Source organism: Dermacentor silvarum, chromosome 1, assembly GCF_013339745.2.
Source record: "Dermacentor silvarum isolate Dsil-2018 chromosome 1, BIME_Dsil_1.4, whole genome shotgun sequence".
Lineage (NCBI taxonomy): Eukaryota > Metazoa > Arthropoda > Arachnida > Ixodida > Ixodidae > Dermacentor > Dermacentor silvarum.
The window spans coordinates 206,877,257-206,901,506 of NC_051154.1; the positions used below are offsets into that span (position 1 = coordinate 206,877,257).

Sequence of the window (24,250 nt, forward strand, 5' to 3'; positions counted from 1 at the left end):
CTCACTTTGGCCCGTGCAGGGTTGGATACAACATGGAATGACATACAGTTTAGAAAAAAATGGAAAGGAAAAGAAATTCTTGCCCCAAAACACAAAAGATATGCTCGCAACACATTTTGCTCTCGGGAATGATTTGTACAACAGGAAAGAAAGGTTCACGATGTTTATGTTGCTTCAAATGGTACAAATGCAATGCAGATAACACCAGTCGCCTTTTTTTACCATTCAAATTCTAAATTGTGAATGCTGTTAATGAATGCATCAACACAAGTACAGTTTGCAACATCAGCAGGCAGCATGTTCCAATGGGAAATGGAGTGTGGAAATATTGAGCATTTGTGAGTGTTATGACTGGGATGTTGACGTATTAATTTATGGCAATTCATTTGGATTGAATGTCTGAATGGCGCATGAATGTAAGTTGCCTGTGGTATTCAATAGGAGCCATGATAAAGTAAATGTAAAATATTTAGTCTAGTAACCATTCTGTGTTGAGCCAGTTGTTGGATATTAGCCTTCACACAATGCCCTGTAATGCTCGTTTGACACGAATACAGTCGAATCTCGTTAATTCGAACTTCCGGTTTATTCGAACTGACGCTGTGGTCCCGTCAAAGTTATGTGTATTCCAATGGGCGAAAACGCCTGGTAATTCGAACGCAAAAGCATTTGTGACGATTAATTCGAACATACCACGCACCGACAATGATCTCTGCAGTGCGCCAAATCACATGGCGGCGCCTCCGACCGGCATTGCTCCGACAGCTTAGGTGAGACCCCTCAACGCCGCATGGAAAAAAAAAGGCAAAGAAAAAAAAAAAAGCCGTGACGGAAATTTCACTCTCTCAAATGGCAAGGTCGCCGTTGCTTCGTCGCGCCGGAACACGCGTGTACGTGCCGACGTCTCAGCCAGCGCTGCAGCTGCGGCGCTGAAGGAAGCAACGGCGGTGGCCTAGTCCGGCCAACGATAGCTTCAACCGCATAAAACGAAACTTCAGGGAGCGGGCTAAGCTGGCGCCGGGCTGGCGGGAGTGGCGGCACCGGCACGGCGGCGGCCGCGCACGGTAGACAGTCGAAGGTGAGGGAGCTATGAGGAGTTGAGACTGAGGGGAGCCACCAAAGCGACGGGGTTGCTGAAGCCAAATCCGCTTCCCTGCCGCTCTCCTCCCTCACCTTCGACGGTCTCCGCACGCGCCTGTCACCGTGCCGGCGCCGGCCACTCCCTGAATTTTCGTTTTCTGCCACTATCGGGAAGCGCACGTTGGCCGATGTGGGCAGTTTCGTGGCCCTCGCTCGCTATGTGCTTGCGTGCCGCAATATTTCACGACTCGTACCATTCATGCGTTCACAAATGGTTCACAAATACTTCAAAAATAAGTCCTTCTTTTAATTCGAACTTCTTTTAATTCGAACATATTTTCGGGCCCCTTCGAGTTCGAATTATCGAGATTCGACTGTATTGTGAATGTATGAATCTCACTGCTAGGCTCTGTATGCGCTCTAGTTTTTCTGTTAAATAATTCTGGTGCAGGGTCCAAATTATGTCAGCGTACTCTAAAGCAGGTCTAATGAGTGTTCTGTGCGCATTTAATTTTGTACTAGGAGGGGTGTTTTGAAGTTTCCTTCTCAGGAAATGCAGTTTCCCCTGGGCCTTGTTACAGATATTATTTATATAGGGTTCCGAGTTTAATTTCATTGTAAGGGTGACCCCAAGATATGTGACTTCATTGCATTTTCTGAGTGGGATATTGCCTGCAGTGTACGTAAACTGAAGTGCATTTTTTTTTTTATGAGTGATTGAGATACTGGGGGTTTTTGCTGCATTAAGTTTCATCCCCCATTTGTTGCACCAACTTGACTAGATCATCCTCTCTGGTATTTATTGTTGAGTACACTATGCAATCATCATCAAATAAGCGCATTTGAACAGACGGATTAAAGCAGCACTGAATATCATTCTTGTAGACTAGGAATAGGAGGGGTGCCAGAGCCGAGTTCGGTGGTACACCAGAAAAACTTTAATGTAATCAGATGCACAATTGTTCAAAGCGACACACTGCTTTCTGTTTTCAAGGTAATTTTTTATCCATGGAACTGTGTTCTCGTGTATACTAATGGCAGTTAGTTTATTATTTAGATACCAATGGGAAACGACTTCAAAGACCTTTGAAAAATCTAGGAAAATGGCATTCAGTTTGCTTCGGTTATTTATTGCATTAGCTATCTCATGGGTTATTTGAGTGCATTTAGTTATAGTTGATAAACTTAAATGGAAGCCATGCTGACCGGCTGTATAATAGGATATAATAGGTTATTGTTCTGTTAATGCTATGCTATGGCCTCATAAGTAATACAGTCAAACCTCGATATATTGAACCTGATTTAACAAAATTCGCAATGTAACGAACAATTTTTATTTCCCTATCTTAGTTCTCTTGAATTAACGAAACCTCGATATAACGAATTTGTGATATAATGAAGTTATTCGCTGCAAGTACAACTTTGTTATAGAGGTTTGACTGTATATGTTCAAACGATTTACAGCATCCACATGTTAACAAAGCAGGTCTATAGTTATTTAACTAGAGTCTAGACTTTAGAGCCAGATATGTGTACAGGCATTGAGTCGCCACTCATCAGGTATTCCTGGAGTTTCCATAGGACGCCTATAAATTGTGCAGTGGTGCTGTGACAACCAACCAGCATGTTTCTGCAAAAATGCATTTGTGGTGTAAGATCAGGACCACAGGGCTTCTTTACATCAAGTTTCTACTGGAGGCAAAAAATTTATTGTTCAGTGAAATATATCTCAACCATTGGATTGTCTAACTGATAACATGGCATGGAACTGTTAAAGGCAGTCCTGGTAAATATTGATTTATAAAATGTGTTGAGTTTGCTTGCTATGATGTCAGGTTGAACAGTAGCTTCATTTGACAGTAGCTTCATTTGAAACAGTAATTTTCTAGACGGTGTGCCACTCCCTCGACAGGCTACGCCAGAATTTTTTGGTTTGTCCGTCATGTAGGAAGGCAGTGTAACAGAGTAAAAATGTTCCTTGGCAGCCCGAATCTCCAGAAATTATCTGGAAGGAGGCCCAGGCCAGAAATTGTGCTTCAGCAGCTTGTCAGTTTCTGAAGACTTTCTCTATGGAAACATGCAGACATCTACTCAACAGCAAAACACATCAGTATGGATAAAAAGAGTGTGGATAAGCAGAAAATGACTGCAATCTATCATCCGCCAAGTCCACGAGTCTCACATTGACAAATTTCACTTTCGCACTTCTGTGGTATGTCAGCACTCTTTGTATAGTGAACAGTTGTGGTTTTAATGCGCGTAAATGCTGTAAATCATAACCAAAAATTTTTAAGATTTGTTCTTTATGATGTGAATTAAAACCTTATTCAAAATTTCATAATGCTGCAATTTCTTTATACATCTGACCACCCCCTTCCTGGCTGCGGAAGTTGATTTCAATCTTTCAAGATAGCAAAACATTGAAAAGCATAGATATCTGTGGCAGTATCTTGACTTGTTCATTAAGGGAAGAAAATCGTAAAAACTGTTTTTGTAAAATCGGGTTTGCTGCCATTATCGGTCACCATCAAGCTAATTGCTTCATGCCAGTTCTAGCTCAGGCCACCAGAGTGATTAATTTCTTGAGTAATTCATGGAAGTGCAACAGAACCTTTCGCTACACAGGACAGCAACTATGCAATTTTGGTCACTTTTGCCTGAGCCAAAGAACGGTTCCTTAAATCACTCGCAAAATGTTATGGACTGAGGTTCAGCATAGGGAATTAAGCTTTAGAAGTTTGATTATTCCGTACACTTTCTCAGTTTGTTTTTAATGAATTCTTTGATGTGTTTTATGTTGCAGGGCTTTGTGGAAGGCCTGCGCAGCTCATGGCCCTGGCTTCCAGCACCGTTGGCATGGCTTGTGCGCCGTCTGCATGCCACACTTACTCGTAATGGAGCTAGTGAGGATCCTCGCGCAGGAGTGGTTTGCGCAGACCTTGTCTTTGCCTTTTTCATCTGCCCTGCTGTGGTCAGTCCTGAGCTGCACGGCCTTGTCGACACGCATATAACGCCTATTGCACGCTTCAACCTCATGCAGGCAAGCACACTTGATTGCCTTTAGTTTGGGGCTCAGTGATATCAACTCTTTAAATGGCACATAAAAGTTTTAAAATTTGCTTTTTTTTTGTGCATGTTGGAACATAAACTTCATGTAGATCGTGAGTATAAATGGTATGCGGTTACACAATTAACAACTTCTGTGTGAAAATAGGCTAAAAGAATCATGTACAGCTGTCCTCAGACTTACTGAAACAAGTGGTTTTCCTATACAATTTTTTTTGTGTGATTTTTGTGATCTGAGCCCCGCGTCATCCCTTAAATTGAGCAAGGAAGACAACAGCTCTAGGGGCCTAATTTGAACAAATGTGGGCTTCAAGGAGCAGACATTTAATACTTTAGAAGAAAGATGCATTAAGCTAACGCAGTCAAAACACCCCAATCAGAAATCTCCAGCACCCTCCGTAGGAGAAGCAAAAAGGCAGTTAAGTCAGGTTCAGGTTAAGTTTGACACAGGCTGTACCATGCACCATTGTTGCATTGGTTCAAAAAAAAAAAAAAAATTGTTTTATATGCTCTCATCCAGCACTGAGTCCTCTTCAGAGCTTGATGTCATGGTAATAACAGCAAATAGAATCAACAAGCTTGCCTTGTTACAGGCACTTAGAATGAAAAGAGAAATGTATAAATGAGTCGCATTCTTCCTTGGCAGTTTTTGTTAACAGTTGTACTCAGCACTGACAGGAATGAGAGGTAGTACAGGCTAAGAAATCCATAAGTGCCTTGTAGTTTTCAAGTCAAATGTAAAATCAAGATTTAAAGATGTGAGTAATTTAAAAGGATGTTGAGGAAAGACAGGGCACTTGTGAGAACGGGAAATATTTGCCTTCTCACAGTGCATGTAACATTTTGCTAACAGAACTGTAGGGGCTGAAAATGTATTTAGTGTGGATGTTGTTGCTAGCAGTTACTTTAGTAGCTAGTGCATCCACACTGAAGCGATGGATGTTAGGACAGAAGGGGGTGAGGTCATTTGATCATCTTTCTTTCGGTGCTGGAATGTACTTTTGGTATCAAAGATTGTGCCTCAAGGCAAATATTTTGTTGTGTATCCATATTGCAATATGGCTGCTTTTAGCTGCTGGTATTAGTGCTTAAGCACATATTAAAAATTGCATATTAAAAAGAAGACAAACTCTGAGACCTTCTGACCTGTGTTTTCAATTCACCCTGATAGACTCAAACCAAAATGTGAGCTGATGTAGAGATTTAATGTTGTGTATCTTCAATCTTTTCACACTCATGAATGCATCTTGCAAAACAGTTTTGCTTGTCTGTATACATTTATGGAATACCGGAGACTATAGACAAGAACTTCAGCACTGGCAACACCATCTTGAGATCGAAAGCACTTAAACAGTTATTGCAATGACAGGTCACGTCAGGGTTCGCCCCAGAAAATTTTTTAGAAGGTGACATTTGAGGATCAGGGGAGGGGGGGGGATGGAGGAGGGAGAGGGGGAGGAGAGGCGGTGGCACAGGCACATGCTGAATACAGTGGAACCTCGATGATACGAATCTCACGGGGTCAAGAAAAATATTCGTATTAGCCGAAATTTGTATCATCGAAACACAATTAAAACTAGCTAAATTAAAGAGTCAGAGGTGAACTCACTCAGGCACATGCACGTAAAAAGCATTTACAGTATAGATCACTTATAACGTAACCGTTTATAGTGAAGAACTGGCTGCAACGTGGCCTTTTCCGACTCCCGTTTACCCTCCCACAGAACTCCATGTATACGCATACTGCTTACTGTGCAGCCGCGTGAGACAAAATAGCGGTTATAATGCGGCTTCCGCGGTAAAATTTCACCGACAAGGGCGATAGCGAGCGCGCTTCTCAATGAGGTGCGCCCACCGATGGGAGAGGAGATCAACGAGGGCGATGCGGAGGAGGAGCATGAGACGTGGAGCATGAGTCCAAAGGCGATAAAATCGTCACTGCGCGCCGTATGTGGCAGTAAAAGCGCGCGGGGGATGCGCGCTTTCACGGAGAGCGAACACACAGCGGAGAGAAAACGCAACTTCCGTGGCGCGAGAGGCCATGGGGGTGAGGGAGGGGGAGGGGGGCGTGGCGACGCTGTGCTACATCACCAAATGCGTATCTTGCAACCGAGCGCAAGGGTAACTGGCGACGCAATCTCCCACGCGAAAGGAGCAAAGCGGGAAGGTAGCGCGGGAGGGAGGGAGTGGGGGGGGCTTTTACTCTGCCAACAAATGCGTTCTTCTACTTTGCGCCTGTGCCGGCTGTCGGTGTTGTCCCGCGCACGGTATCTTGAAAGCAATCTCCACACGGCTCTGACCTTTGTATGTGCCGTGCTTACGCCGCTCAGTTTCCGTTGAAGCGATAGACCGCACAAGCCTTTGCTTGCTGCGGTGGTCGCGCGTGGGGAAGAGCGGCCGCCGCAGCGAGCGAAGAGACAAAAGGAAAAGCACAAAAGCAACAAAAGCGCCGCCGCTTCAAACTCTTCGCGCTCAGTCGCGGCTTCCACGCTGTCCGGCGCCGCCTCCGCACCAAAAGAGAAAGGGAAAACGCGCGTGACTGCTCGCTGTTCTCTTTCACGGCCGTCGGTGGGGCGGCGTTTATTCCTATCAACCGACGCAGGTCGAAAATCGATTCGTAACAACCGTTCTCTAGCACGTTGCAAAGTAATGGGGCTCGGCCGGGACCTCAGAAAAATTCGTATCATCAGGAAATTCGTATTAGCCGTGATCGTATCATCGAGATTCCACTGTAATGGCAACACAACAGATGTTCGAGTGCAATCACACAATGCAACAATGCAAGATTTTATTTCTGCAAATGCAACTTACGGGGGTGCTATTCTGGATACTTGTTGAAATCTGCCATATTGTTGCAAACTCAAGGTCGCCTCATCTGATTAGTTGAGAGCAGGCTCTCAGCCAATCAGTATTACGTGACCTTGAGATTTTGACAAGTGTCCAGAATACAGGGAAACCTCGTTACTACAAACACCACATCAACAAACTTTTCATATTAACCAACTTATCAGAGATACCCTGCTGACTGCTTATACAGTGAAACCTGGATATACCGAAATTGACAAATTCCCCAAAAACTTCGTTATAAAGAGGATTTCGTTACATGCAGGTTCGGCACGAAAATTCGAAAAAGAAACACTTACCGTATGTACTATCGCTCAAGATTCACTCCCAATACACTAAATGAACAAAAAAAGTCCCATTTTCACCCAAAAGGCGAAGCATCGATTGCGACAGCAAATTAGCAGACAGCTATACGAAGTAAGGATAGTACAGTCAAACCTCGTTAACACGTACTCGCGTAATGCGTAATTGCGGTTTAAACGTAGTCACGAAGATTCGCCCACCCAGCCTACATTGAACCCCATGTATTGGCTGACCGCTTAAGCCGTAGTCGCTCATTGCCCACCAAACGGTTAATGCGTACTATTTTTCTTGTTCTACACGCACAGGCACAAAATCGGCAAAATCTCATGTGCACAGACGTTCGATTCTCGAGTTGCGACGCCCGGACGACAGTCGCCAGCGATAGTTCACTTAGAACATGGCCACCATGACATATTTCCTGCTCGTACAGCTGTTGCCGATTGCCACGGGCAAAAGCATGGCCTTCGAGATTAGTTCCCGGTAACGTGGAGAAGCTGCCGGTAGGGGGTGTGAATTTGCTGTCGCCGCGCTTTTGTCAGTGCTCGACGACGCCATCGGAGTGGTAACCGCGCAGCAGCACAGTTTATTGCGAAGCGCATTTGTGCCGTCACCGTGGACGTCGCTTTGAGGTTTCGTGTAAAGTCCAAACACACACGTTTGGAAGAGTGAGCGACACGATGGCGTCGTGGCATCATATAGTGTCACCTAGTGTCAGGTTAGTCAAGTGAAGGGCAGAGACTTGCGCAGTTACCAAAGAGGGGCGCTGCCAGCGTGTTGAAAAAAAAAACTTATTTTTTCCTTCGGCAACATCAGCAGGAAAAAGAGAGTGCCGGCTTGTCGGGCTAGGCCAGCTGCAGCAAGCAGCGGGATCAGGTTTGAATGAAGGGAGGGGAAAGGTCACGCCCACGGCGGCAAGATCGCCGGGTCGAGGGATGCAGGCCCGCCTTGCGCACGCTCGCACGCATGCACACGTGCACTTGCTCTCGCCTCGCAGTCACCGTGAATTCGAGCACGCCAAGCGTGCCGCCGCCGTTTCGCATTCCGTCGTGGTGGAGAAGGTGCTTCCGGTTGCTGCTCGCACAAAAATGACAAAATTTGGGGCAAAATCCCTAGGTTGTCGGCGGGGAAAATTTGTTATTTCGAGGGGGTCTCCCGCTGCCACTTCGTTAGGTAGAGGTCTCAAATACATGTGCTTCTATGGAGTAACGGCGGGGAATAGGAAACTTTGTTATATCCAGGAATTCGTTATATGAAGGTTCGTTATACGCAGGTTTAACTGTAGTTTCATTGTAAAAATGCTACGAACTAAAGTGCTACGAACTCCACAATACCAAACTTTTCAGAATAACGATTGCTATTCAGTTTCGGTGTCACGAAGCTCATCCTGGGTAGTGTTTACACCTGTAGCAGTTACTTTCTAAAGCACGTGAATATCTTGTAAGCAGAATTTTTTAATCTGAGCAGCCTCTAAAAAAGAGAGAGTCTCCCTTCTCCAGCAATGCTGAGAAGTGAGAGCGATGCCGATAGCCCGCCTCGCAAATTGTGAAAGCCGTTCAGCGTTCTGCTTTCACAGGAGTGAGTGCAACTGTGGTTAGCCACCTACATTTGGACCTTTTCAACCACTTTGGAAAATAAAAAGCTGGTACAATACGTTTGTGTTGGTGTACAGACCTTTCTCATATTTGTACCACGTTTTTCCCCAACTACACGCCTTAGTCATGGTTGGCCGGCCCCCGGTGTCGTTATTCTGTTGATAGACGAGCCAAGCCAACGCACTGAAAACAAAGACTAAGGCAGCGCCACTTTCTTACTCGCTACAAACGAAGGCTTGTAAGTTAGAAAAAACTTATAATAGAAAAAAGTATACTGCATTTCAATGCTAATAAAGAGACCAGGAACCGCATACACTAGTAGAAGGTCACGTGATAGGGCCACTTATGCATCTTCATGTTTTTGCCACGTAGGGTGCCAAAGGTCAATTTTTGTGGCTTTTAGTGAAGAAGTAAAAATATAAATCCACTTTTAATGAGAAAAACAGGGCTCATTTTAGCCAATACGATAGGCAATCTTTCCATCAGCGGGGTTATCTCTATTCATGTGTTGAGTGATTGTCTGTCCCTTTATATACTTTGTTACATCGAAAGTTTCGTTATATTGAAGTTTGTTCTGTTGAGGTTTAACTGTAGTTATCGTGCAATTTTTCAGAGCCCTATTTTTTGGACCCGCTCAATTATTGTTGCGATAGAAATTATATGGACACTCCAGGCGCATTTCTACCGTCGCCATGAGGGTCCGTATAAAGTCCAAGGGTGATAAAATCGTCGCTGTATGCTGTATGTGCGAGTGAAAGCATGCGAGGGTGAGCCAGTTATTGCGGCTCAATCTCGTACACACAAGGGAGGGAGGCGTGAAGGATGGATGGATGGATGGATAAAACTTTATTTCATCTATTTAAATGTGGTTGGGCCCCTATATGTCCGGGAGCCCCCTGGCCGACATCTCTAGGCAGGCTCGGTCCACCAGCCAGAGCTGGTCATCCGAGCAAGTGGCCCGAAGAGCGGCCTCCCACGTGGAAAAGGAAGGGTTGGGAATAGGTTGTACCGCCATGGGCTTGGGGCAGCTCCACAAACAGTGGAAAAGATCTGCCCGGGGCGCTTGGCAGCTGGTACACTGTGGATTATTGAGACCAGGGTGAAATAAATGTGCCAGATATGGGGAAATAAGTGCCTTGGTCTGGATCTGGCGCCACGAAGGAATCGCGCCGTCTTCCAGTCGTGTGCAATTCTCCTGAGCCCGAGCGGCCGCGCGCACCCGCCTGGGCCGCAAAGCTCTAGGGGTAGGGTAGGGAGGGGGCGGGGGGGGGGGGGGGGGCATTTTATGCTGTGCGCGCCCGCCCAGCCACTGTATCTTGAAAGCCATCTGCGGCGGGAACAGAGTCTGCTCTTTGCTGAGTTATTGCGGTATAGTTCTTGTTGATGCAAGTGGCAGAACGAAGGTCAGTTCACTCTATGCTGCTGCTGCGCTTACTCACTCCAGCGTTTTGACAGCCGAGTTTCCGCGGTCATCAAGTGAAATGCGTTCATGTTTGCTTGTTCATTTAGTTAGTATGCCTATGTTTGCAAGTTTATACGGCCGATAAAACTGCTATCCTTACTTCGTATAGCTGTTCACTAATATGCTATCGCAATCGATGCTTTGCCTGTTGGACGAAACTGCGCCTTTTCTGACCTACCGGCTATAGAGTGACCACTAAAATGGCAGGTGAAATGTTGGCCGCTATTACATGTATATTTATGAATAAACATCATGAACATTTCCATTTTTTGTGATGCAAATAAGTTTTTTTGTTAATATAGAGAAGTGTCCCTACAGAACAAAGTCAGGAAATTTTCTTTTCAATAAACTTTGAGTGTCTTGACTAAGGAAGTAATGTTTCGTATTTTTTGCAAAATTTTAATACTTGGCTTCAGTTCTAGTATTTTTTACATTTTAAGGTTGACAAGTCTGGTAATATAATTCAGTGTCTTGAATGTTCCAGTAGTTTAACACACGTATGCAAATTTTTTGGTACTTTAATTGCAGTACTTCTGCAGGAACATTACTGCTGTTGGTATGTAAATAATAATAAAAAAGTATTTGCACTTGAAATAAGCCCCAATTTGACTACAGTCAAACCTCGATATAACAAACCTTGATTTAGCAAAATTCGCGATGTAATGAACTATTTTTATTTCCTCATCTTAGTTCTATTGAATTAACGAAACCTCGATATAACGAAATCCGTGATATAACAAATTTTTTCGCTGCAAGTACAACTTCATTATATCGAGGTTTGACTGTATCAGAAATAGCCTCCTCTCTCCCACCCCTTGATTGAAGAAGATATTTTTCGGGGGAGAGCCCTGTGCTAGCGTGTGCGAAAATTTGATTATTCATGATATCCTTTGGGTTTTGGCCATTAGCCATGTTTTGTTGTGAAAATTTTATTTTGCTATGGTTTAGTTTGCTAGAGGAAACATTTATTCACAACATACTGTGCACATGCCTACAGGTAGCTCAGATCATCCAAGTACTGGCACTAGCAAGCTGGGAACGTCCAGATCCACGTTTGTCAGACCTCTATGATCGTTTTCCAAGAGACTGCATCTCATCATTGTTGGACTCTCTGCTTTTGGGAGATGGGGTTGCTGGAAGCCAGAGCTCCCAGGCGGCCGCATCTGTGCCTACCACCACATCTCTTCAGCAGGAGGAACTGGCACGTGCTGCATTCCTAGCTTCAGAGGTGCAATTAGCCACACTGGTGAGTTTTCCTACCTCCATACCACGGTGTAAGAATAAGTTAGGTGATGACACTGCTGCCGCCGGCGCAGTGTGCAGATTATGTTCGCCGCCTATGCTGTTTCTGTTTCCCGACGACAGGTGGCGCAAAGCGTTAGAGGCTCACTGATTCACGCTGCGTAGGTTGTCAATGCTGAGTGCTGCTCGTTTTTTGCGCTTGATATCGGGGTATGAAGAAAAGTATGCACATAGATGAATACACCGGGATTCTGCAGTAACCGGACTGATTATCTAAGTGGATGTGCAGCTGATTTCTCACTGGCGTTTTTGTAATAGCTCTGATAGCTAGGTTATGTTGAAGCCTGTATATCGATCATATTTTCTATTTGCTCCAGCCAATGTCTCAGCAAATTAAGCAAAAGAAATATAAACTTTCCTAAAGCACCTTGAACCATTGCATCTCAGAGCTTACACATGTGCTTGGTTACAAACTTCGCTCGACACACGACCCCTGCGCAGTCTTCCGCTTAGTTGTTGAGGCGATAGCAGCTATACTTTGCACCAGTACAGTAAGCCGTGGGCAGTACAGCTTGATGAAGTGCATGTCACACGGTTAAATTCAGCGGAGCTCCTAAAGCAGTATACCTTGTGTTCATGTTTCCCTTGAATGCGCATAATTTTTCTATCCTTATCTGTCATTTCGAGGGAACAATTGGCATTCTTATATTAGAAAAAAAAAATGCCCAACTATAAGTAAGTCTGGTGGTGTGTACAGTGCTCTTATACTTGTCGTATAGAAGGTTGAGAATGGTATGCTGAAAGAAGGGCTGAACATATACTTTATTCTGTACAAAAAACTGTACATTGCATGGCACAAACTGTTACATTCCCAAGAAACATAACAAAAATTAGTATATTCCGTAAACTTGGCAACAAGATTCAGGATGAATAAAGTTTTGCTAGCTTTTTTTTTCTCTTGAGCTTGTTTCATCAAGTTCATGGTTTTGGCCTTGCAGTGCTGCCTCATTCTCATTGTTAAGAAATAGTGCAGAATGTGTGGAATGATCTCTTCTTCGTGCTGTGCACATGGAAAAGTCATGCTCTTTGTGTCAAGCACATGCTCCACCGTTTCCCAGTACACAGACTGATTGTCTGCATTTTTTGCAAAGTACTCCTCAGCTGTTCGCAACAGCTCAATGAGCTTCAAGTTTGGGTGCAGCAGTCCACCTCTGCTCTTTGTGTTGGTCAGGGATGCTTCAGCAGAGTTGTTTTCCTAATTGGTAAAAGTAGATCGGCAAGAATAGCAACTGGTGGCTTTCATCAACTTTCGGCTCAAGAATCGAACCACATGGTAGAGTATGCAGTCAACGACTTGCTCTGCATCATTTCCGTTTACTGTGATAACTAGAGGCCGGATCTTTAGGCATTAAAAAAGTGTGTTTTAGGCGCCTAAAATAGGCAGGCAAAGCAACGTTTTTGGCCTCCGAAGTCGTAAATGTAGGCACAATAAATTTTTACATAAATGCAAATGATTTCAAATGAAGACGTGCGTGACCTGTATCTACGGCAGGAAAACAAGAAATGTTCTTGTTTATGGTGGCACAAAGGCGCCAACAGTTGAAGATAGCCGTGCAATTGTCTCATAAAACTGCTGGACTAATGACGATCATTTGGCGTAATTCAACAAGCACACTGCTCATATTCATGTTCAATGGCCACTGCACTCGAGCGTTGCATAAAGTGAAACAATACTTGAAAATACTGAAAAAAAATACTGAAAATATTGAAAAATACTGAAATATTGAATACTGAAATAAAAAATACTTGAAATACTGAAAAAAAAATACTTGAAAGCTGGGAATGCTGATTAAAAAAAGCGCTACTTTATGTCTGCCTGATGCAATTAAATTAAGACACAACAAAAACAGACAAATAATAAATGCAAGAGAGACTACAATTTATTAAGCAATTAACATGATCTTACTTGAGGACTGTTAGGTACAACTCTGGAAATTTTCTCATATACAATGACATTATCGGAATTGTAGAGGCAAAACGTCCCAACGCTGCCAAATACACTTCCACTCATTTGAAGTGCACATGTTTGAAGAAATCTGTTTGGAGAGCACGCGGAACGTAGTCTAAGAATCACTGTGAAGATTGTGGAAACAATAGCTACCATCTCCAGATTTTTGGATTCAAAATTGTTCCTCTTGTCACTGACAATGATCTTGTATGCTGAGAAGGAATGCTCGACGGCAGTGAACACCTTAAAAAGTAAATTACAAACAAAACAAAAGCCGCGTGCACATCACATTTTAAAAAATTAATTTGCTCTTCACTCTCCTTTTCCCTGACGGCTCTCGGAGGTTTCGCATTTTCCAACCGCGGCGCGTCCCATTTCACTGCTGCTAGCGGTTGTTTTCCGAGAGTTGGTTGAACTAGATGACTAGGTTGAACACCATAGAGTTCCAAACAATCAATGTTGCCCGGTAACATGAATAATGGTTATCTAACTGCACTCGAAAGTGAAACTTGAGGCTAAATAGTGTTCATATAGGCGCCGATATTGAAAATAGGCATTTATGGGCATTTAGGCACAAACGCCAAAATAGGCATTTATAGGCACTATAAAAACACTATAAAAAGCCTTCTTAACCTCTAATTCATGCTCATATAGCAAAATAGGGCAATAGGAGCGCAAGGGGAAAAAAAGGCATTTGCCTAAAATCCGGTCTCTAGTGATAACACCCTCACATTCCCAGTCCTCAACAAGAATCAGTTTATCAAGCTTTTCTTTTAGCTGATCACTGAAGCCAGGCGAAGAGTTGCTTGCACTGCGTAGTTTGATCAGGGCTCTGAAATCAGATCCGTCTAGTAATGGCTTCTCATAGACCACGCAGCAATTCCCAAACTTGGGAGGCCTCAGAAGGCTATAAATGCACATTGTATTGTAGAGTTGCAGGAATGTTGGCATTGAATGATGATCATTCTGGCTTCCAGCAAGTCTTATTTTGCCAAAAAATCTTTTGATTGGATCTTGGTTCATTTTAATATTTGTAAGAATGTATCTGAACTTGTACTCATGCAAAAGAAACTCGCATAGCTCTTTAGTTGATCTCAAGGTAATTCGGAGCCCTTCAGAGGTGCTTTTTGGCAGGAACATTTCATTTGTGATATTTACACTCTGCAGCTCTTTTTCCCGGTTGTTCAGCCATTTTGTGCCACGTGACAATATACCTAGGCCAGAGCCATGCTTTGTGACACCTTCACGAGAAAACCGGCAGTTCAAGGCATCAAAAAGATTACTAAGAAACAATGTGAATTGTTGCGTGGCTTCAGTGTTTCCCAGACTGCGCACATCACGGTTTCTGTAAAATTCAATACCTGACGCCATCGAGCGGCTGAACACTTGCGTAGCAAACTTTTCCTGCATCCTATCACAGTTGCTTGGTTAAATGTGGGAATGTGTTATTTTTCGACATACCTTCAAAGCTCCAACGTTGACTTCGTCTTCTTTATAAACTGCTGCCTAGTCCACCCACCTTATCCAACGTCCCTCCTTTTCAGGTACCTTTGTTGCAAAAGACGGTTTCTGATGCATTTGAAGAGGTGTGGAGCATCACAAAATGCAAGAACTTTCTGTTGGTGTCGCTTGGATATGTGAAGGAGTTCCTGCAGGCTTCTAGTGAGCCTCTTATACCCAGTGCTTGGCACATACTCCTGCTTGTTGAAGCTCCATCACAAACAAAGCCATGACTTTTCACTCCAGCTTTCTCCATAAGTCCATAAGTAAAATTGCTTGAAGGAGCAACTGTGCAAGAATAGTACCCCTTGTGGCACCTTTTGCTGCAAAAACACTTATTGGCTGAGCATAACTTTCACCAAAAGGGCAAAAGGGCAAAACATAAAAACAAGAGCATAGTCTGGAAGCTAGTCACTGTTTGCCGTCTCTGATGCCAGACCAACGCAGGTCATTTGTCTTTGAGTTGACATGTTTTCTTCTACGGGCTTGCATCTCATCGAAAATGATAAGACCGTGCCGCTTTAAGTCATCTTTCTTTTCAAGTTACTTTTTTTAAGGCTATGAAGAACTTGCTATCAAAACCTGTTTTAAAGCCCACCAATGAGATGTAGCGGTGTTTTGTTCGTATTGAAGACAAGGCGAGAATTTCACTCCATCAAGAATCTATATCCTGCAGGTGACCTAATATGAAAGAGAAGGCAGAGCAAGATCCAGTCATCTGAGTATCTTCTACCATTTTTTGAGCGAGTTTTGCCTGCAGCTACACTCCTTCAACACCAGCTTTTGCGTTTCAGGAAGGTTTGCTTCTCTGAAAAGGCATTCCGGTGTTTCATTATTGATTTCTACTAGTTTTGATTTGCAATTAGCCAATTCCTGTTCAAGATTGTCTTTTTGTTTTTGAAGCCGCACTTTTGACTTGTAGCGGGCAATCCTGGCTCACCGCAACATTTCAGTGCGGTTTTTTTTCGATGGATTGGCCAGAATGCGAATGTGTTTCACTTGAGAATTCTTTTTCCTTCGTGCAGCATGAATACGAAGAATTTCTTTTAACTTAAAGGGCCCTGAACCATCCCTCGAGCTTGGTGAAATAACATAGCCCGCAGGTAACATACACTGCTGTTAACATCTTAGCCAAGTTTTGATGTCATGCGTGGAGCTCGCAAGCAGAGCGCGAAGTCACCTTTCTCTCAAACACTCTCGTTTCAATTCGTTGCAACTGAAGCCATGATCCTCACTCTTTTCTGTGTGCTTTATTTCACAATAAAGCACATTCTAATACGCGGCTGCTATTGGTCGCTGCGGTTTGCTGCACCACGGCCGTCGCGGGGTGCCACCACGAGTCCACTGGCTAAGCACACTGCAGCTCTCTGAGGACAACCTTGTTTGGCTTACATTTAGCACGTCGTAGGCACCAAAATTGGAAGTTGTGGCATCTGCGTTAACAGGTAAAATTAAACTTGAACTTCACACCACAGTGACATTTCGAAGTGGAGTGTTGTGGCCACGCCCCACCTTGCCGTAGCCTTCGCAGTGCAAGGCATTGAAGAAGGAACGGGGGCGCAGAGGAGGCCATGTTTGATTGCCAATAACTTCGCTTCTGCTGAAGACATTAAAGTAATTTTTGCGGCAAAATATTTCTCAAATAGCCTATTTTCACTTCAGAAGTATTTCTCCTCTTCGATAAAAAGTGCTTCATGGCCCCTTTAACACAAGCATTGCAACTTGTACTCTCTGTCACTAGTGTGCGACTGTTGTGCTGCCAAGCTCCACATTTGTCAATATACGTGCACTTTGGGTGTATATTATTGTACATTTCACCCCTGGGACCACCTGCACACACATGCATTTCATGAAAGGCCGCACTGGACATTCTGTATCAGCTAAGGAATCGAAGGGCAAACCAGAACTTATGGCCTGTACGTTAACAATATGGCCATAAAGAGAACATTTCACTCATAAGAAGTCATTATATTGTCACGTAGTAGTGACGGTAAAGAAAACAGTCGTAAAACTGTGTATGACAAAACTGGTTGTTTATTGGGCGAACCTGTGCCCACAAAAGCAAGCTACACTCAAAGCACAACGATAGCGGCGAACACAGTTGGCGATCGTAGAAAATCTGATCAGCGGCAAAACGCGTCGGCTTTTATACCTGAGTCATCGAAGGTTCTAGATTAATCCCTGATGCCCGCGTGTCTTCCAGAAAGTTCTAGACAATTCGCGTCGGTCATGCAATCAGATAACATAAGCGTCGGTGAAAACAGGCAACGGAAAGAAGCATCGATAACGTTCTAGAAACTTCCGATACAGGCGCGTCCTGCGCCGAGCGATAACGTTTAACATTTGTTAGCCGGTGGAAAGCAGCCACCGGTGAAAGATAAACATGTGTACGTGTCAATATGGCGCGGTCAAAAGGCACCTGGTTACAATCTTTCGGCAATTGTAGCCCACTGAAAACAACAGATTGAACCCCAAATCTGTCAGAAACTTGAATTGCCCAGGCTTCACTTAGAAGTTGAAGGCTGGAATCACAGCATGATAGAGTGGAAATTGTCATTTGCAGTTCTCCGACCTGGAATAACGGGGACTTGGTGGATTAGTGCTCCTGCTTTGGTCCATGACTGCTCTCTTGCTCCGTAGTTTTTTCAAAGGAAGAAGAAACTTGTTGCTGCATGTAAAGAAATGATAGAATAAGGAATGTTTCTGACGTCCCGATTGAGCCTGTGGGGATATGCGACTCTCACGCGTCCCCTGATGTTTTCCCTGCATGGTGCCCATAATCTGGCTTCGCCGCGTAGCTTTACGGCGGCGGAGTTGCAGCGTATTACGAGAGATGGCGCTAGTGTTGCGCTGCTAACGCCACCTGACGGCGGGAGTTAGGCGGGTGCAAAAGGGAAAGCGTGCTTCCTCTTCGGGTTGGGATCGGTGAGCAATGCAGAAGTCCTGCACGTGCGCCAATCCACGCTTCGCGAGACCGTCTCGCGTGGCTAGGAGGAGGGCACCGGTATGGACGAACACGGATCGTTCTAACTCGCCACCGTTCGCGTGACCGTACACGTGAACGACTAGGTGATGGTGTCGTAGCATGGGGCGAACATGTTCGCTCGCTATCCGGTCGCGGTGAGTCGGACTTCCTTGATTTGTCGCAGGCCCATGTGAATGTTCTATTGGTAGTAATTTGGCTAGCATGTATTAGTGTATGAAAGGTGCAATAAATGCCCTTTTGACTGTTTGCACTACTGTGTTGTCGTTCCTTTGTCCTGTGGGAATTATGAAGGTTCATATTTCCCCGCGTCCTTACGCACGCCACGGAAGTGAGGAGAGCAGACGCCTTTTCCCCTCTTCCCGTTCGGGGAGCCAAACGGCTTTTCGTGCGGTGGCGCGATCCTCTTGGAAACCGGTTGCAAACGCAGCGGTGACGTGTATGCGGAGCCCCGCGCTCATTGGACCGAGCCCAGAACGAGGCGGGGCGGTCGCGATCGGCGCGACCGGCGCACGCCGGAGAAATGGGAGACGACTGCGAGCCGCGACGAAGGACGGAGCTCAGGTAACCATCTTGTTCCCTTCCTTTGTCGTGCCCTACCTCGTTCAACCACTATCGACCCCGACAAATGTCGAGGTCGACTCTATAGCCTGCTTCCACGCGAATTCCCATGGATCAATAAACCCTTTTTATACTTGTTACACTATCGTGTGTTGTCGTGTTTCTGCCTGTCCTTGTACCGCCGAACCCCGGTAGTACAAGGCAAGCACAAGGGAGTTGGCCGTCAAGCCTAAGCCTTACGACAAAGGCGGCTTGAAAGAACTCGGAGACTACAGTCCCAAGAGCATGTGTGAGACCCCACAAGCCAAAGTTTCGTTTACGTCATCTATATTATGTCATTACTTCTATTAAACAAGTTGGTGTTGTATGTTTCTTGCTATTTGTTTATTTCTTATTTATCTAATTTTTTCCTGTTACCATCCTCTTTCTTAAACGGCTGAATGGCGCTCAGATTAAATATATGAATATTCACCTTCTGGATGTCACCTAATAGTGAACAGTGTTTATGCTGATGAATACTCGCGCCGATGGGCTGAATCTAATTACTGTTGCCCTTGAACGACTGCAGACTTGCTGTGCGTTAACTTAGCTGGACGGCGTCGGTCGTGCGTGCAGGAGCCACGAAGGAAGAAGTTCACTCTTTGAGATCTGTTTCGAGATTGGTTTATTGTGCAGTAATAAATGACTAGAGAGGGAAAGGAAAGTGGTAAGAGAGAAGTAAAGAAAGACAGTAAAAGGGCATGAGTTAGGCACCCGCAGTACAGTGGAGAGGGTGCAGTGGCCACTGTCGGGTCGGTGACACGGGACACGGTGGTATTCATAATTAACCTGCTCGGACAGTTTTGTCAGGGGCCCCCCTCGGCTCTCGCTTCTCCGTAGCTTCTTCGCAGTTGTCATCGAACGTCTTGTTAGGTGCCCCCGCCTCCGCTCTTGCTTCTCAGTAGCGTCTTCACGGTTGTCATCGAAGGTCTTAACATCCTCCCCTGTAATGAGCACCGGCTCATTCCTGGCCACCATTGTCCACACAGGCTGGCAATTCATTGAGCTCGAGGGGGTATGAAGCTTGTACGGGTCGTCGCAGCTCCCTTTGGTTTGGAAGAAAGATTTTGCAAGCTCGTATTCGGCTGTCTCTTTCTGAAAAGGTTTCCGAAACACGACACATTTCCCGCATCTGGCGAGGAGCCTGATCGTCCCCGAGAAGAACTATGTCACCCTTACTGATGCCTCTTCCGCTGCCTGACTTGGTGACATGCCCTGAGCGAAGCTGCAGCAGGTATACGCGTCTCCACCATTGCCAGAATGAGTTCACAAGCCTGGTGCGTTGCCTCTGTTGGGGTGTTTGTGTCTCTGCTGTCAATTTGACTTGAGCGGTTTCTCGGAAGGGAGGCAAGCTCGTTAGCCTGCGACCGACGAGAAAGTGGGCTGGGGTCAAGGGCATAAGCTATCCCCCGTCCAAAGAGATGAAAGTCAGCGGACGAGAATTTACGGCAACTTCAGCTTGTGTTATAACTGTGGAGAGGCTGTCATAGTCAAGACAGCTCCTTCCGAGCACTCTACGAAGGGTGGCCTTCACGGTTTCACCATTCTCTCACAAAAGCCACCCCACCACGCCGCTCTCTCAACAATAAATTTCCAACTGATTCTGTGTGCAATTGAGAAGGACTGGACCTCGCTTCCCTTAATGGCGTGAAACATTTGGTTCAGATCTTTAGATGCGCATTTAAATGACAGCGCATTGTCGGACAACACAGTCTTGCATATTCCCCTCCCTGACACGAATATTTTGAACGCCATCAGAAATGACTTTGTGAAGAGGTCCCTAACAAGCTCTAGGTGAACGGCTTGTGTCGTCGCACAAGTGAACAAAGCGATATAAGCTTTGTGTACGGACCTGCTATCGTTTTAGAATATGGGCCCCAGAAAGTTGATACCCGTTGTTTCAAATGGATCAGCCTGGGTGACTCGGTAGGAAGGAAGCGGGGCAGTGGACTCTTCTGCGGCTCGGCAGCTCTGCTTCTGACACGGAAGACAGCGTCGAATCACCAATTTGATTGCCTGTCTTCCTCGAATAATCCAACAGCGTTCTCTAAGTTGGGATAACATGTCCCGTACTCCTGCGTGCAGTAGGCCTCTATGCTCCCAAGAAATAAGCAAGCGTGTGAACGGATGAGACGGTGACAGTATTATGGGATGCTTAGCAGTTTCTTCTGTGCTGTACTGAAGCTGCCCGCCAACTCTCATTATACCGTCAGCGTCCAAGAATGGGTTAAAACGATCCCTGGTCGAGCACCCTGGTGGCGCGTAGCGCGCGAACGTCGTTTCCGAATGTGTCTAATTGACAGGCTCTTTGCCAAATTTTTTCTGCATCAGCTACCTCTTCAGCCGTCAACTCTCCCGTCAGCTTCGACTGGCTTCGACAGTTTTGAATGAACCGCCTGACCTACGCTGTTATGCGGAGCACTCTCGTCAGTGAGCTGTGGTCTTCCAGGTTCATTAGTGGCTCTGGTGTGCTCTCTGTGATGGTGTGCAGAATTTGGACCGCTCGCTCTTTTGCCATGCATAGCTGGCTCTCCCAAATATCCGACACTATAATGATTCGTTCTCCCCTTATGAGCCACTCTGGGCCTGTCCACCAGTCCTTGCGTCCGACCAGCTCCGCAGGAAAGATCCCACGGGTAAGCAAGTCAGCGGGGTTCTCTTTGCCGGGACAATGTTTCCACACAGTTGGGTCTGTTACGTTTGGATTTCCTGCACCTGATTGAAAATGAAGGGTTTCCACCTCAGTGCAGAACTCTTAATCCAACTGAGTGCAACGGTTGGGTCTGTCCAACAGTGCGCGGAAATATTGTCAACGTTCAGTTGCTCTGTCAGGTAGCTTGCGAGCCGTGCACCAATCAACGCTCCCATCAGTTCTAGCTGTCGCAGTGACAATTGCTTCAATCGAGCGACTCTGGCTTTTGCCATTAATACCACTATGGTGATTTCACCTTCTTCATTTGTCGTTTTTATGTAGGCTACTGCGCCGTATGCTTTCGGGCTCGCGTTGCAAAATAATACCCGTGCCACACAGGCAAAGTAAAGTGCACTTTGAGCGAGTGCACTTCAGCGCGCTGATTGTCAGTTTGGCGGCGCGCTGCTACACTAGAAAGAAAAGTGTTCTTTCAAATTGATGGCCATGGCGACCGGGAGTCAGACGGGAAAGCATATATTTATTAATATAAAAATGTGTGCACAAAAACAGTTTATTATTGTTAGAAACAACATTTACAATCCACCTTTATAAGCGCCGGCAATGACGGCAACTTGACCAGCAACAGTCAAAATGACTTGATCCGCCAAACAACTGGGCAGTCATTATCCGGCGTGGCCATGAACAGCCCGAGAGCGAGAGTAGTTTTATTGCTGTTCTTGCTGTTTTTTTTGCGGTTTGGCACATTTTATTATCTTGCAACGTTAGCAATTTATGTCAATGTTATTAAAAATTACTCCTGACTCTTCTTTCAATATGTCTTTATGTATCTTCTAAGCATTGCTAACGAGGCTACACACTTCGCCGAACACACTCGCCAGTGAGTGTGCTCTGCAGTGAGTGTCACTAAGCGTTCCTGTGTGGCAGCCTGTGAATGACACTAGCTGCGAAGTGCACTCGCTCAAAGTGCACTTTACTTTGCCCGTGTGGCATGGGTATAAATGCAGCCCAGGTTTTGTGCGGGCATCTCTTAGGTTACGAGGTAATATTCTTGGGACTGATATCTGCCGGAGTTGAGGAAGCTGTTGGCACCATTTGTCCCATGTAAATCTGAAGGAAGCTTTTCGTCCCACACTGTACCCCGCTCCCAGAGGTTTTGGAACATGACCTTCGCCGTGATGGTAATGGCCAAGAGAACGCCAAATGGGTCAAAAATGCGTGCTGAAGCCTGTAATAGGAATCGCTTCGTGTCCTGCTGACTTGCTAAAAATCCAATCAGGGCGGGCATCTCAAAAACCAATTCGTCTGTGTCAGGCCTCCACTCTACACCGAGAATCTTTGTGGAGCCCAGCTCCGGTAGAGCTTTTTGGGCGCTTTCAGTCTCGGCAAATGATGCAATCAGTTCTGGGTGGTTTTATTGCCATTTCCTGAGGTTCATACCTCCAATCGAGAGTATGGTCTGCGATTCTCCGATTATGCGCTCTGCCTCTTCTATACTGTCAGCACCAGTAACAAAGTTGTCTACATACAGGTTGTCACTTGGGATCTTAGCGGTGCAGCAAAATTTATTCTCTACAGTTTTGAGTTGGTGAAGTAGCTGCGAGGAGGAACGGGCTGCACGTAGTGCCGAATGGCACGCTTGTCATCCGGTACTCTTTGACAGGAGGGAGCGCGCCGCCCTGCCTCAATGTACTTTGACCACAGAAAGCAGAGAGCATCGCGCTTCTTTTCTGCAAGCTTGATTTGAAGGAAAGCTTTTTCTGTATCGGCCATTATGGCCACATTGTGCACTCGGAATTTAAGTAGAATGTCCAGTAGGTTTGGATTTAGGTTAGGTCCTGCGAAGAGGGCGTCGTTCAGTGACAGCTTTCCCGCTGCTTTGGAGGAGGCATCAAAGACGACCCTCAACTTACTTGTTTTGCTACCCGGCCGGACAACACCTCGGTGTGGCATGTAGTAAATGGGCCTCAGCGGGAACTCACCCAGTTCGTTCACTTCCTCGGCATGTCCCGCTTGCAGGTAGTGCCTAATCACCTGATCATAGTCGCGAATTGTTTCTTCATCTCGCAGCAGCTGCGCCGTTAGTGAGTAAAGCCAGTCTTCACCGCGATATTGTAGTTTCGATTGCTGATCGACAATCCTTCTATAGCAGCTGTGGCTTTTCCGGTTAAGTAACTCGTTAAGTGTTGGAACTTGGCTGTTGCAGGCAGGTGGTTATTCTTGTGAATAGTTGTTTCAAATTGGTTCCAAAATTTCTGCCACTAGCGCAGATCCCCGCTGAATTTCGTGATTTACAACTTTGGTAATTTAGTTTTTGCTGATGGTGGCTGGAATACCGCGGCTGGGACGGAACCAATGTGGCGTGCTTCCTGCTCTGACGTGTTGCCTGTCTATGACGGAGTTGTTGCCCTGCTCTCGTTGGCTGTCTGACTTCTGAGAGCTCTCTTGAGCTTTGTTTTGAGAGAGCATATCTTCTCCATGTATGCAGCACAAGCTTCTAATTGTGCAAGTAATTCTTGCAGATCTATCTTCTTTTCGATGCTCTTGTTTACAGATTTCAACTCCTCTGCCTGTTCAAGAAGAAGGTCGAGGTGTTCCTCAAGCTCACCGACTTGGATGGTTGGCGATTACAGTGGGTCGCCGGCCGCTGCGATGATCTTGTCGATTGCTTGTCGCAAGCTGACCTGCTTCTTCTGCAGTCGTTTCATGGCACTTTCGATGTCAGCAGGCGAAGTAATCCTGGGTTTTGGCACCAAAATGTGATGAATACTTGCGCCGATGGGCTGAATCCAATTACTGTCGCCCTTGAACGACTGCAAACTTTTGCTGGGCGTTATCTTAGCTGGACGGCGTCGGCCGTGTGTGCAGGAGCCACGAAGGAAGAAGTTCATTCTTTGGGACCTGTTTTGAGACTGGTCTA

General features: G+C 45.6%; 2 protein-coding genes across 3 annotated transcripts in view; one reads left to right on the forward strand and one right to left on the reverse strand.

Moving 5' to 3' along the window:
• The window catches only part of LOC119436688 (60S ribosomal protein L28), a 420,941-nt gene that overhangs the window by 218,015 nt on the left and 178,676 nt on the right, over positions 1-24,250 (reverse strand). The window lies entirely within an intron of this gene.
• Positions 1-24,250, forward strand: part of LOC119436691 (GTPase-activating protein and VPS9 domain-containing protein 1) — a 261,172-nt gene that overhangs the window by 30,804 nt on the left and 206,118 nt on the right. For both annotated transcript variants that reach the window (XM_037703656.2, XM_049659648.1), the window contains exons 4-5: positions 3,884-4,120; positions 11,345-11,593. In XM_037703656.2, the coding sequence (XP_037559584.1) occupies positions 3,884-4,120; positions 11,345-11,593 (486 nt within the window). The remainder of the gene's footprint in view (positions 1-3,883; positions 4,121-11,344; positions 11,594-24,250) is intronic.